The sequence below is a fragment of the Phoenix dactylifera genome, chromosome 8 (genome assembly GCF_051530095.1).
Source record: "Phoenix dactylifera cultivar Ajwa chromosome 8, Ajwa_hap1_PhDact_Kaust_v1.1, whole genome shotgun sequence".
Taxonomy (NCBI): domain Eukaryota; kingdom Viridiplantae; phylum Streptophyta; class Magnoliopsida; order Arecales; family Arecaceae; genus Phoenix; species Phoenix dactylifera.
The window spans coordinates 11,155,629-11,170,580 of NC_143197.1; the positions used below are offsets into that span (position 1 = coordinate 11,155,629).

The following is a 14,952-nucleotide window of genomic DNA, read 5'->3' on the forward strand; positions in this document are numbered from 1 at the left end:
TTTTAGACCGATTTCTTATTAGAAGAGAAAAGAGGCGATTGAGAGATATGATGTGATAAGCGAGCTGTCACCGTGGGTTTTCTTATCTACCGTCGACAATATTGGTGCCCGGAGGCATGGCTCAACCCAGGCGGACTCCTCTTTTGCCGCATTCCAAATTATCTCCCACCAGCTGACTAAAATGCGTCCCAACAGCAAAGCGTTATTTCTGAATAAATGAAACTGTTTTATTTGGTATATTTCTGGTATTGATACAACATATATTTTACATACTGTACAGAAGATACATTTATCAAACAATATATTACATATCTGAATTACAACCTCATTAGAAATACACCCCAAAGAGAAAAACCTCATTAGAAAAATAAATTACAGATTAGAACCACTCAGCCCTGCAACTTGGATACAGTCCTGCTTCCGCTGCAAATGTGGAGAGAGCTTGTAGCTCCTTTTGAACTTTTCGTCTCTCGTAAAAGACTGAGCATGCAAGAGAAGTGCACTTTACCCCACTCTCTAGGATCCAGTCACCGCCACCGCAATGCATGCATATCTGCAATATCAAATATAGCAGTCAGCTCTCCCGCACCACAGTCGAGCACACAAATTAGTACATTGTTACTAGGACCAACAAACAACTAAGCAAGATTTGCCGTCTCGGTACCGAACCCGTACCAGTGCCATACTAGTATAATATTAGTATACTACGGTACATAAATTTTTTTTACGTACCGAATGTCGGTACGCTATCCGTACTAAATTGGTACAATATGGTATGCCAGCCGTACCAAACCGGTATAGTACGTCCCGTACGGATCGGTACGATGTACCATGCAACTAAGCAAATGGACAAGTGTCTTGTATCATATGGTTGTTGCTACACGTCCATGCTGAAAGACTGGAGATATAGATCGGTGATCTTGGAAGTTTGCATAAAATGCAGAATATTAGGAAAACATGGAAAGAAAAATTACAAGCTGACTCTAGACAATAAAGGCTTCAACGTTATGGTTATGGTTTTATACTTGAAAGTCCATGATATCAATTTTCTTAAGTTGACTAAGACATTCAATTTATTTTTCTAAGTCAAAAAATGCACCGGGTATTCTACACAAATTATTAAATTATCACCATGTGATAATGTTTGACGATGCGAAAAAATAAACAGCACTTACAGCAGTAAGATGTTGGATCTCTCTCTCCGACTTTGAAGTTTTTCCAACCACAGCTGTTGCAACAAGTGCTTCCTTCTCCGAGCATTTATCACACAAGTATTCTTTTCTTTGAACCAACTCACCACACAGAATACAATTCTTTGTGATATAATAGGTATCTATCCTGCTTCTTTTCGTCTGTGCCTTTCTATGAATCCCTAGTCTACTATCATCAATATCATGAGAAGACCATGAATGAGACACATAACAATGACGTTTAGCCAGTGATGGTCTTACTGGGCGAGGCATTTCCAAGAACCATTGGTTCAGGTCAGCGCCAAGAAGCCCAAACACTCGTTGCAATGCAGGAATGATCTGCTTATTGATGTAATACAGGTCATTCAATCTATATGGAGAGTTGATCTCCAGGAGATTAGATGGATCAACAACCATGTCAATAAGACGGGCTCCAGGTTCTCCATGAATCACAACATATGGGATTCGCTCTCCATAGCGTGGCTCTGCCCTGGGATCTGCATTCATTGCCTTGATAGCCACTATCGCTGCTGGCGGAAGGGAAGAAGCCCTAACACTGTAAGTACCCAAGCGAACCTCTTTTGCAAAAATAAAATCCTGAAGAGATACTTTTCCAGATAATATTCGTGTCCATTGACGCAGCAAATAGGATTTAACCTGCACCACACAAAAAAAAGAAGAAAAAAGGGAAGAAAAAAAAATACATCTATTATGGAAGTGCCTACACAAGAAATGTACGCAGGTAACTGATATAAAAAAAATGGCGTCCATCTGCCCACAAATGTAACATGGAAATGAAAAATCAAAATAAACTGCATTGAATGAACCAAAAGTCTTACTCTAGATATATCCTGATGCTCAAAAATCAATCTTATAGACTGCTCCAGGGTCTTCGCAACAGCTGGGCATGTATCCCTGCGTACTGTTTCAATACCTTTGGCATCAAAAGTTGGCTTTTTTTGATCAGGACTCTCATAGCTGTAGCCAACATAGCGCTTCTTTGAAAGAAGAAAACATGGTTGATAGACCTTTTCCAATTTCAATGTCACTGGATTTGGATTCATTGCTGTCACTGCAGATGCAATCTCATTTCCTATCCTAAATGCCTCTTCCACTGAACGTCCTTTCAGGAGAACAAACATGCTATACAGAAAAGTAATCATTGACATCAATACTAAACTTCCAGCCAACAATAAAAACAAGTGGGAAATGGTGAACCATGCAAAGAATACCTATCAGTATCACCATATACAACCCTGGCTTTCCACTTAGGATTTGCATTTACATATGAGATTGCTGTTTCAAGTGTTCTACGACCACACTGTACAATACTGTCTGCAAGTTCTGCACAAGGCATGCGACCACTAAAGCCGGCAGCTGTGTAACCATAAGTAACATTGGCTATAAGCTTCAGAGCTAGCTGCCTTGCATTAAATATCTGAAAAGGAAATTATCAGTGGGCAAACTTGTATAGCTAATCTCACATGGCCTTATGTTTTAATGTGTGCAATTCAACTAATAGAAATTCCAAGCATGCACACTAGAAGTGAGAGTCAAGGTGCATTAAGCCTTGTCAAATCTGGCCAAGAATCAGCAAACAAAGATACTAGTGTACATGTAAAATCTGTCAAAAAAAAAAAACATCATTGTCCTGCGACCACATACAGGTGAAGTACTAACTTGAAAGGGATGATGGAACTTCATGCCTTCATAGATTTACTGAGGCCATCAATGACTTACTATTTTTTAAAAAATATATCCCTGTAGAGATTTTTCTCAATTTTTACTCCAAAATTTCTCCATTTTATTAAATAATCTTAATAATCTTCTGCTAATGACCAAATTTCAAATGTCCATAATCCATATCGAGTTTGTGACAATATTTGCATGAGTCAGAAAAAATCATGATGCTTCCAGGATATATGCAATTTTAGAAGAAGAAAAATACCCTTTGCAAAACTTGCTGTGAAGGCCTCAATTTTTTCATTGCCTGCTTCACCATTATCCTAGTTGATAATATTTCCTCCAACAAGCGGGGTAGCACGCCTTTACGGACCTGCATTAGTCAAAACAAAAAACAGAAGGCTAGATATAGTAAGGCGTTGAAGATTGACAGCACGTAACTATGCTTCTGGATACTTGATTTCTGGTAATCATTAGGTTGAAAAAAGTGAGAGCCTGAAAAATCTATACATGTTTACCAGGAAGACAGGAAAGTCATTTTAAATCTAGATCTGTCATTAGCATTAAAGCTCAGAATTGATGTATCAACTTGCAGGCTCTTATATTAATGGCTTCATATAAAAGAACTCCATTGATAGAAATGTTCAACCTTAATTACATGTTTTGTGGTTTGCTCTAAGCCAATGCAACTTGACACAGGGCTCAGTAGTTCTATCCAGAATGCTAATCTGGGTATCACTTTTACAAGCTAATATCCTATTGGGTTTTAACAATTCTTCTTTTCAGCACTCAAGATGATTGTCAGATTTGTTTGAAATTTTGAATGGATTCAGAAGTTTCACTTACATGAAGATAAAGGGAAAAAACTAGTGGAAACAGCTTACTCACTAATGAGAAACTATTTCAAATAGAATGACAACACATCAACATGCAAACAAGATCAAGATAATATGCTTCCAATTCATAATCACAAGAAACATATAACATAAGCAGTCAACTACCAAGAGTAAAGGTAGTCATACAAACTAGAAATAGAACAATCTCATGCAGATAAAGAAGGAAATTGAAGTATACGAGCAGCAATACGTCACCTTTGAGGGAATATACAGAAACCCATTTGGAGTTAGCAGAAGCTGTTCTTTTAAATCCCTCAAAAGATGTGGATCCGGTGAATAAGAGCTAACACCAAGCACATTTGATTTGGAAGGAACGACTTTCCCCAAGCATGTACAGAAGCAGAGATTGTATGCTATTATCATCGATGGATAAAGGGATTGGAAATCCAGTACAACAACTGGGTCAACAAAGAACCCAGATTCTGGCTCCATAACAAGTGGTAAACACTCCATTGCAGGCTGCGAGGCTACCTGCACAGAACATTGTGGCTCATAGCTTCAGAAGTCATGCAAATTACAACATAGATAATGTGTATGCTAGATCAGGCATGGGAAATGCTAGAAAATACAATGACTACTCTATATACTTGCCAATGCGTTCATCCAGAGAAACACAAAAAAAGATACATGAACAGCTGACAAGCAATTCCTAGCTATCCTCAATTAGCCTTCAACCAGGTTATACATATCTATAGACATATCAATTTTTAAAAGTCATCCTAATATCCTATAGGACCTATACATTTGCTTCAAGTCATTACATTTTATGAGTTATCATCTGGGCCATAGTCAGACATTGCAGTATTACATTCATCCAACACACGACACTCAGGTAATATGGAATCTAAGCTATGCAGTAATTCTTTTGGGCCCCAAGTGACAACTTCACAGTGACAACATGGAATCAATATGAGGGTCATTGCTCAGTGAAATTGTAAAAAGCTTGGGCTGACAAGTACAATAACACAAGTTTGAGTCCTGGGGTAGCCACTTTGTGCAAAAAAAATACCAAAGGTTAGGATTATCCCCAGTTTGCCCCTCCTAGGACCTTGGATACCATAACTGGGCAACGTCCACATGTCCACAAGTGACAACTTCACAGATCTGAAGCACAACATCAACATTTTTTGGCCCATCTCCACGTGATGGATCAAAGCCTCACATTATCCTCTATGTTCAACAGAAACTATTGCTAGACACGCTAAATCCAATGAGATGTTCATAAAGCTGCCAGATAAGAAATAGGAAACTACTAACCACAACATAGGATTTGAAACAGCACCAATGTTAGCTGGATTTTGGAGGTTCCAGCAGACCCTACTCACAACAACATTTTCTCTGAGTGTCGACTTAAAGAATCAATGTTGTCGTTCCGTCCCTTTTAATTCTTCATGACCACTACCAACAAAATCAGAATCAATCATCACCAATTTTAAGAGTTTTCATTATTAAAACTGCTCAAACTGTTCATGTATGGTAGGCATCACATCATCTTCCATTTCACTTAAAAATGCTACCGTAAAGATTTCTAAAGTTTTTTTTTGTGGAACAATTTAGTGTCCTCTCCTCTCACCTTTTGTTTGTTTACGAACCATTTGGATGTCAATTGATTTCCATGCATTCTGGATTCCACTATGTCCTTGGTTTTTTAATGCATTTGGCCTGCTAAACCCCTCAATACCTTTGTTCCTTTCCTCATCAGTTTATTTACTGCTTATTATAATTTTCATATCCTTTTGATCCCCCTCCCCCCCAAAAAAGAGAAAAATCCACTTGATTTATTACAAGGTTGTTTTGTGGTACTTCAACAATTTTTTTCTCTACTTCTCTGTCCTATCAAGTACATAATCCTTTAAGTAATGCCCTCGACTGGCTTCAAATGTTTAATTTAACAATTATGACAAGTCACTTATGCCATGATACCAGACATGGCCAACTACCATGGGAATTGGGGGTCAATTGGTGCAACCAATTACAATGTTCAGACTTCAGACAATCATCATTTGAGGCAGCATAACTGCCAGCCTCTTCCATTTGTATTTGTGTTGATCCAGTTGCAACCTGCATTTGTCACAATATTGTGGAGTAAAGGAAGCATGTCGAACCACTAGTAATATTACAAAAAAGGAACTTCCCATAACACTATCAGCAAGTGTATAAGACGTATGTATTATTAATATGTAGACATAATTGTATGTATTCGTTTAGTTTTTACATGAACTGAAGTCCTAAGTTGGGCTTTTAATGTGGAAAAAAGTATACTGTTACTAATTCTTATGATAAACAATATGAAAATACCCAACACTTTTTAAACAATCACATATATAGTAAGCAGTTCTGGATTTTTGTGGATTGGTCCAAAACTATGCTTACACATCCTTTATATGCAAGAGTGAATGATTTTTGGTTGGTTTTGCTTTTCGGCTTTCAAGAAAGATTTCTGAGCACACTAGTTGCAAATTTGATAAAAATCTTAGATCCTCCACAATGACGTTTGCTATATTGGCCAAAGGTAGAACAAACACAATACATATACCTCAATCTTTAGGCATCATCAAACAAAGATTGTCAAATTTTGAATCTCACAAAAGTCAAAATAGTTGAATGCATCAAAATTTAACATGTAGCCTATCCAAGGTCTGCATTTAGGGTACTGGGTACCATACCAGTACTTTGTTGGTTCGGTATAGTACAGTATGGTACGATACACCCTATGCTGATATAGCTCTCTAATTATTTTTTTCAATTTTTATCTCAGTATGCCGCTATACAGGTCAGTACGCCTCGGAACAGACTGGTATGCACCTCGGTACAAGCGGTACAGGGTTTGTACCGACTTGAAGTTAAGTTTCGTACCGGTTTCCTTCCTATACATTATGGTACACTCCATATCGGTCGGTACGGGATGGTATGGCAAACTATGAACCTGTCTGTATTAAGAAACATGTTCGCTTGGGTGAAAGCAAGCCGGTCCAGAGCAAGCTAGGCCAGCTCAAGCTTAGCTTGGTGGTCCATGAGTTCAATCAAGCTCAACACGAGCTTGACCAAGTTGAGCTCATAGAGCATGCAGGGGCATAAAAGGCACTCTAGAGCAAATAAACTTAGAAGAGTATAATATTGTTTCCTAATCTCTAAATATAAAGACATGAAAATAATCAAAATGACCTTCAATGGCATCACAATTAACAAAACTACTTTATTAGGAAAAAAAGAAGACAATGATATAAAGCTAGAAATATGCTATACACTCGCATATAGATAAAGAACATGTTGAAACAAGCTCCGCAATCTCGTCACCAAATACCATATTGGTATTACTACTCTATGCCAAGATAGATCTCTTACTATTTTTTCAATTTTCATTTCAGTATGTTTCGATACGGACTGGTACGCACCTCGGTACAGACCAGATTGGTACACCTCAGTATGGGGCGGTACGCCTCGACACGGGCGGTATGATGCTTGTACCGACTTGAATATATGTTTCGTACTAATTTTTTTCAGTATGGTACGGTACGCCCCGTACTGGGCGATACAGGGTAGTTCTACAAACCTTGTGTTGAACTATCATTACATTACATGCTTATTTAAGCTTGGATCCTATTGTTTAAAAGCATATGATCGACCATATAAAACAAAAACGACCCCATTAATCATGACAGACAATGATTAAAATATCTTGAAACCAAAACCTATATGTTCTTAAAATCTTCATATATTTCATCAAGAGGCTATAGAAGGGATATGGCTACAGCATGGTCCGGTATCAGTATGGTGAACCTTGGTCCAAATCCATCTAGTTTTGCTTGTAGGCAATTATGAATGTAGAGACATGATCAATAATGTGATTTCCATGCATTTTGGCACCTTAGCTCTACCAATACCATCCAATTTGTCAATGCAAAGGAAGAAAACCTCCAAAACTTAATTTCTAGTTTTAGGCTTTACACATGCTCTAAATCATGATCAACAATGTGAGTTGTCAATTTACAACACATTATATGTTTCCAGTTGACAAGATGTAAGTTTAAACTCCCTTGATGGGCATGGAGCACAACCCGCTTGTCTCTCTATCCATACTAAAAGTTGTAAACCCTTTCATACTAAAAAAAATAATGACATCATAAAACTATGCAAAACTTCCTATATCATAATGGCAATAAACTAATGAATGTTTAAGCATTGAAATTATCATTAGAGTTAGGGAATTTGAGATTTAGTTTGATTATTCGATGTTACTACACCATTGACAGGAGCAAGGTCTGCTGAACTGGGCTGAACCGCCCGGTTCAGGCAGTACCGAGCCGACCCTGTGCGAAATTGGGTCGGCTCGGCTATAATATTTGGTTCCGCCCAGAACCGTTATTGGACCGGCCGAAATCGGTGCGAACCGACCGGTTCAGTGCCGACTTAGTACGAACCGACCGGTTTGGATCGAGTCAACCCAGTTTCGAACCGAATTGGGCATTATTGCCACTGCCACCACCTAATGCCTTTTTAAGGCATCAATTAGCTCAGGCCTTCCCAACGCTATTTGAAAGCGGCTCCACCGCTTTTCCTTCACAAAAAATTCACAAACATCAATTCATGCTATCAGAAGAAGGATTCAAGGTTAAATAAGGTGTGCATTCTCTCTTCTATCTCCTTTTCTCCTTTTTTTTTTGAAGGATGCTTGAAAAAATAGCTCAAAATTACAAAATAAAAAAAAGATCATGCCAAAATTTTCAATTTCGACTTAATTTTTTTATATGTTATAGATCTATGGACGCTGTACACGTTGATATTAAAATTTTTAATTTTTAGAATATATATAATTTTTTAAAATTAAAAATATATTTTTGGATTAAAAATAATTTTTTAAAAATAAATAAAATTTGAAAAATAAAACTGTGAAATTAAAAACGTATTTAGAGGCATGAAAACTACTCTCCATAAAAATTCGGTATCTAGTCGCTCAAATTTTAATGCGATAATGCGCATAGTGGCCTAGGCCTAAATTTAAAAAAATAAGAAATTAATATCCTTTGATGCATGCTCGAGGGCCTAAAAAAAATATATAGCATCCATTGTTGACTTCTACATGGATCTGAGCTGAAATTAATTTTTTAAAATATTAATATTTAAAAATTATTTTTAAATTTAAAAAATAATTTAAAATATATAAATAATACCAAAAATAATGAAAAATTAGTAGTACGTATTACATAATTCAGAAGTAATTTCTAAGGTAGAAATTATATTTTTTAAATTTATGATATTTAAACATATTTTTAAATTTAAAAATATTTAAAAATTCAGATCATCGAGACAGAGCCGACACATGCCTAGGAGTACATCGATATTATTGAGCAGCAGTGGGAGTACCAGATAGGTACGAACTTGTATCTAGCAGGCAAGCAAGAATATTGAAAATTAGACTGCTCTTGTATTTGTCTAATTTTACTAAGACAATAACAAACTCTACGTGCAGTATACCATCTGAACCATCGATTTCAGTACATTGTACCTGAAATCGATATAGATGACAAACTTTTGGCCGCTCTCCATAATGTGATTTACAAGATGGAGCCAGATCCAGAAGTCGTGGCTCTATGTCCAGAAGAAGTAAGTTAACTTAAGTGACATGTGAAAGTTAACTGGTATCTTCTATTCTTAACATAGTACAACATAGTTCTTTTTCACGGACCAAAATATTTCGAGAAAGCAACGACATCTTTGGAGTATCAGCAACTGTTATAAATAAGAAAAGTATGAATTTACCTGGCAATAGATGGTTATTAATATAGTATTATCTTATATGTAATTTTCTTTAATATTTTTGTAGTTGAATGATGGATTCATTTTGGACTATCCGCAAAATATCTTAAGTAGCTAGCTATCCAGATCCTCTCAGACAGATCTCCGAGTGGCTGTGGGCGCAACTAGTCCACCTTCGCCCTCATCCACAATAAGCAAAAGGAACCGTTTGACACAGAAGTGCTTCAACGACCTGGTATATGTTCATTACAATCTGAGGTTATAATTGAAGTGCATTTAGGAGAAAGTGGAGCTCAAGTATACAGATCCGATCCATAGTGCTTTCGTTGATGATGAGGATGATCCTATGGTCGGATAGCTTATGGGCCAGCAGCAAGAGCCGAAGCTTGATGAGCAAAGATCCTCTCCATGACCGGTTAGTTTTATAGCCAGCAAGGCTAGGATCGTTGCAGGGCAATGGGCTGAGTGCAATATTCCATGCGTTCATCTAGCTGATCAGCCATAACCACAGAGGAGCTAGTCACCACATGACTCCTTGTCTAAGATATTCTTAGAGATATGATCAAGAGATGCTTAGATGAGGCCACTATGCTATCCAGTCTACTCGATCAGAAGGGCGACATACATCCTTCCAGCATACATAGCTGGGTAGAGAAAGGCATGAAAAGTAAGCAGGAAGCTACCCAACATACCAAAAAAAAAATAAAAGACATCTGTAGCCCCAATGGAGAGTATAGAAGAGTGGTACACTCAAATTTAGAGACCATAGGCAGCAATGATGATAGTTTTGGTGGTCATAGATCTGCCGGCCAGAAAGAGAGTAGAGGATAGGTAGCTGGTATTTATGAGACAGCTGCAGGGTGGTCTTCGATTCACCGGTGAGTCTCAATTTACGCGTACTACACAGGATAGGAACCACGGTGCATGATCTGGTAGAGCTCGCGAGGATACGATTGCATATAGAAGGCGGGCTCCTCGAAGTCATTCAAGAAAACACAATGCAACTGCAGATGACCTCGCACATGGAGTAGGATTCATGGACGTATCAGGTTCCGAGTCGTATACTGGATCCTATTACCCGTAGCCACAGGCAGCCTATGACCCATGCAGATATAGATATAGATATAGTATGTACAAGGCATCTTCCGGTGGCTACTACCCTAAACAGCCCGGAGCAACTTACGGGTCGAATTTTGCTGCCGGCATATTTGGATGGGCCCCTTCATAGCCGTATTATCAGCCAAAGAATACCTATCAGAGCTAGAGCTTCAGCGAGAGATTCAAGAGTATTTATAACCCGACGTGCGTTTCTTATGAAATGAACATACAAAACTACAATGCCGCTTGGTTACATGGGGGGGTTGATGTGCTTTCAGATTATGCTGATGATCCAGATATTTATGAGAGGCATCGCCACTCTATCCAATTTTAGATATCGGTATGTATGTTAGACTTTAAGTATGTAATTGATTGTATTATTTTTTAATTTCCATGTCACTACTTGATTTAAGAATATTTTATGTTGTTCATTTTATGATTTGTATCATTTTAAAGTAATAAGATGCATCATCTAGATTAAACCGAAATCATAGAAACGTCAAAAAAACATCGAAGAGGCCAATAATTACTATAACCTATGGCTCTTTGATGAATTTCATAAGTCGGGTGAATTAGACTTAAATTCATAGAAAAAGTTTGAAAAGAGTGATTACCAATTAAGTTTTTTTGAGAATACCGGTTTGGTTCGGCATCGAGCGGGCACCGAACCATACCGGGCGCCGACTGGTATAGGTCCCGGTACCGATTCGGCAGATCTTGGACAGGAGAGTTAATGTTCAATAAAGTGTTAACCTCTTATCATACAATAAAAGGCATGCATGACATTTAAATATGTGTGCATATGCAGATTTTTTTTTAAGTATGCTTGCACAAATTTGTTGTATTCCTCATAAACTTGTAAATGGATTAAGGCACAAAATGGGACAATAACAAAAAGCCAAGCGCTGAATCTTGTAAATGGATTAAGGCACAAAATGGGACAATAACAAAAAGAAAGTCTTGAAAACATAATTCAACTACAAAAATATAAAGTAATTAAGACAGTATAATGATGCTATCCATGTCTTATTTTTTCTCCCTTTTAACAAAATTTCTTACATATTTGTTAGACATAAGTGAGATAATAAGATTGAATAACTTATTAAGTTCTTAATGATTTCTAGGTCTCTGGAATAGAATTTTCAATATAGAAAATCTAGAACTATGCCTCAACTATTAAATTAACAAAAGCATTTATACAACTCCAATGATGCCTCAACCAAGTAACAGATTGTATTTACTAAAACCGCAGGATTTTTAATTCCCAGATATTCTACTTAGGACTGCGTAAGATGAAATTTTAACAAAGAACCGTTATAAATGCTAATAAAGGCAACTTCTTTTATGCGAATGGGCATTCTTGAAAATGCCCTATGCTGCCAAAGTCCAAAGCTTTTCTTTAGTTTGAAGACATTATGCTTGAAACAAGTTAAAATGTCTCAGTGTTGAATAAGATTAGGACAAAAGGCCATTTATATGTGAAGGTTTCCAACCAGCCAAATATTGAATAAGAATCTTAATGCATATATACTTCAAGGGGCCTGGAGAGGAGGAAGAGGAGAAGGCTGCTCTGTTAATGTGTGACTTTTGGCTTGGCATGTGTGATGCATGTGAGACAGCCTTTTGTCATTCACCCTTGAGCAAGAGCTCAGATAGTTAAGGTGTGCAGTTACTATAAAAAGAGGTATATGTAGGAGTTAGGACTCTTCATGGGTAGATAGGGGCAATACCTCACCATGGATGGAGGTTCACGACCATGGATGAAGGCACAAGCAGTCTGAACTATGATAGTAGAGTCAGCCCACAGGTAAAGCCCCTAAAGCCCGTAGTTGCTAATCTAAATATTTAAATACTTCGATTTGGTGCTCCATTAATATTTATCACCATTGGTCATTTAAGTTGTCAAGTTACAGGCATGTAAACTGAGGACAGATGCCCAAAGGAGAAAAACACTATATAGATTCACAATAAGGGACCAATTTACACATAAAAATTGTTGAAAGGCTAAAACAAAACTTAAAGAAAGTAAATGATGCCACCATGACACCACAGGACAATAAAATAAATAAGCCCTAAGTAAATCTAAATCAGTAGCTTTTCTTTTCCAGCTCAGTATCCCAGTCAGTGGAGAAAAAACTAATTACAGTGATGTCACAAATTATCAAGCAATAGCTTGTTGTACAGTCACTAGCACAGAACATTAAGAGAATCTTCAGGAAGAAGCAAAACAAGTACTTCTACAAGCATCAGCAAATGAGCAATATCAATGGAATAAAACTTATTTACAAAATAAGGGGCTGACAGGAATGGCAGTAGACCTGATGCTTTCCTGGAGATATTGTGAGATAGTTTTGTGTATGTGCTAATCTTAGGAGCATAGATTCAACACGAAACTGTGAACCTCGTGATAAAACAGAGAAGAAGTCAATGCCAAAAACACGAGCAAGCTCAGATGTCCTATTAATCTGCAAAAGATAATAGTTCAGTAACCCATAAGACAAACTCCTGTAAAGTAAATCAAATACAAACTTATATTGTCAATCATTTATTCCATAACTTACATATTCTTTGTCATTCTTCAATGAAAATTAAATGACAAAATCACCAAAGCTATCTAATTGTTAAGATGAATTCAAATCAGAACAAAACTCAATCAAGAGCTAAATTCAACCCAGTGCTAAAGAGTCGTGAGTCGGATATGGGCCTTCTTGTTAGAAAGCAAAACAAAATAAGCTTGGTCTATATAGGCACGATCTTTCTTGAATCAAACATGGACTAAACTTTGGCTTAAGGTTTACTGTCTCTATACCGGACCCCATATCAGTACTATCCTATTACAATGTCGATACACGGTATGGTACAAGATGGTGAGACGTACCCAGTGTCGGTATGGTACGAAACTACGTACCGATTAAGTATCGATACGATACGGTGTGCCTGGTACATTACGCTATCGACCAGTATGGCAAACCTTGCTGGGCCAAAATTCCATGCTCAAATCCTTGTCATAACAAGTATCATGCTAGACTAAAACCTGGTCCAAAGTTGTTCATGACCTAAAAGCAATTATACAGGTGATGAATCGTTAATAAGATAAGAAGTGAAGATATGCAACAACTTACAAGATAAGTTCATTGGCATGCATGTTAAATTGGGTTAGCAATATTTTTTTATATCAAAAATAAAGGCAATCTCAGACTTTCTTGAAAAGACAAATTGTATTTGTTTCTATAGACAGAAGATTAATCCGATTCAGAAAAATAAGAGTAAATTAAAAACAATCCACCATGTGTTATATAATGCAATAAATGATTAATAAGGAGCAAGATTTGCCGTACCAATCGGTATTATACTGTATCGGATGTACCGTATTGTACTGTATCGGTACCGAACTAGTATGCAGACTCGTACTGTACCAACACTCGGTATGTCTCGTTGTACCGTACTGTACCACATACCGATATTGTTATAGAATGGTACTAGTATGGGGTCCGGTACCGAGATGACGAACCTTGATTGAGAGTGCTTGCTAGAATTGAAAGCACATTCCATGGACTGGCAGTTGAACTTTTACAAGAACAACAAAACCAAAGTATTACTCCAATTCTAATTCAGGTGACTATCAGTGAGGAAACAACACGAAAACAGCTGCAGATCTTTGGTATGTACTACTTAGCAAAGAATGCTACTTACCATATCCAATTGATTCATTATCTGAAGATTAAGCTTTGCCCTCTCCATGACATATTCTATACATCGATATCTTGCTTGACCAGGACCACTTGAAAACCATTTATTCAATACTCTACATGGAATTGATGGAATCTTTCGCCTCAGAACTTCTTCAGACACAGCTTCAACAGCATACATATTAAGCTTAACTTCTGCACGCATGAGTCGCCATATATTAAGCACAATCCGTCCACCAACATGTATACCACTAGCATGGGTACGACCCCATTCATCTTCAATTATAGCATCCTCAAGAACAGTATCAGCAACTGAAGTTTCAGGAAGTACATTACACGATTCAGGGTTTGCTGAGTTCCGGATGCTTTTTTTCATCTCATATGCTGGTGTACGAGAAATGTTCTTAAGCAAGCTAATACCTAGATGTGCTGCTCTTTCAGCAAGAAAACCAAGAGAGCCACCTTGAATCTCCCATCCCATCAGAACATCTGGATCAATTGAAGAAATGATCTTCACAAAATGATTCAGGAGGAGTTTTTCTTCAGATATTACAACAATATTGCAACCAGAAACTCCATCAATATTTCTGCATCTGACAAATAATTAAACAATCAGTTAACAGAAACAAGAGTAAGTTT

The 14,952-nt window shown here is 37.3% G+C and overlaps 1 protein-coding gene across 4 annotated transcripts in view; it reads right to left on the reverse strand.

Moving 5' to 3' along the window:
- Positions 1-205: 205 nt before the first annotated feature.
- Positions 206-14,952, reverse strand: part of REV3 (recovery protein 3) — a 44,135-nt gene continuing 29,388 nt past the window's right edge. For 2 of the 4 annotated variants that reach the window (XM_008803883.5, XM_039124622.3), the window contains 8 exons: positions 14,318-14,906; positions 12,943-13,089; positions 3,965-4,240; positions 3,139-3,246; positions 2,423-2,628; positions 2,030-2,333; positions 1,176-1,847; positions 206-553 (listed from right to left, as the gene is read on the reverse strand). In XM_008803883.5, the coding sequence (XP_008802105.2) occupies positions 380-553; positions 1,176-1,847; positions 2,030-2,333; positions 2,423-2,628; positions 3,139-3,246; positions 3,965-4,240; positions 12,943-13,089; positions 14,318-14,906 (2,476 nt within the window). In that variant the 3' untranslated portion in view covers positions 206-379. The remainder of the gene's footprint in view (positions 554-1,175; positions 1,848-2,029; positions 2,334-2,422; positions 2,629-3,138; positions 3,247-3,964; positions 4,241-12,942; positions 13,090-14,317; positions 14,907-14,952) is intronic. The other 2 variants (XM_088702783.2, XM_017844943.5) reach the window with 2 other exon arrangements.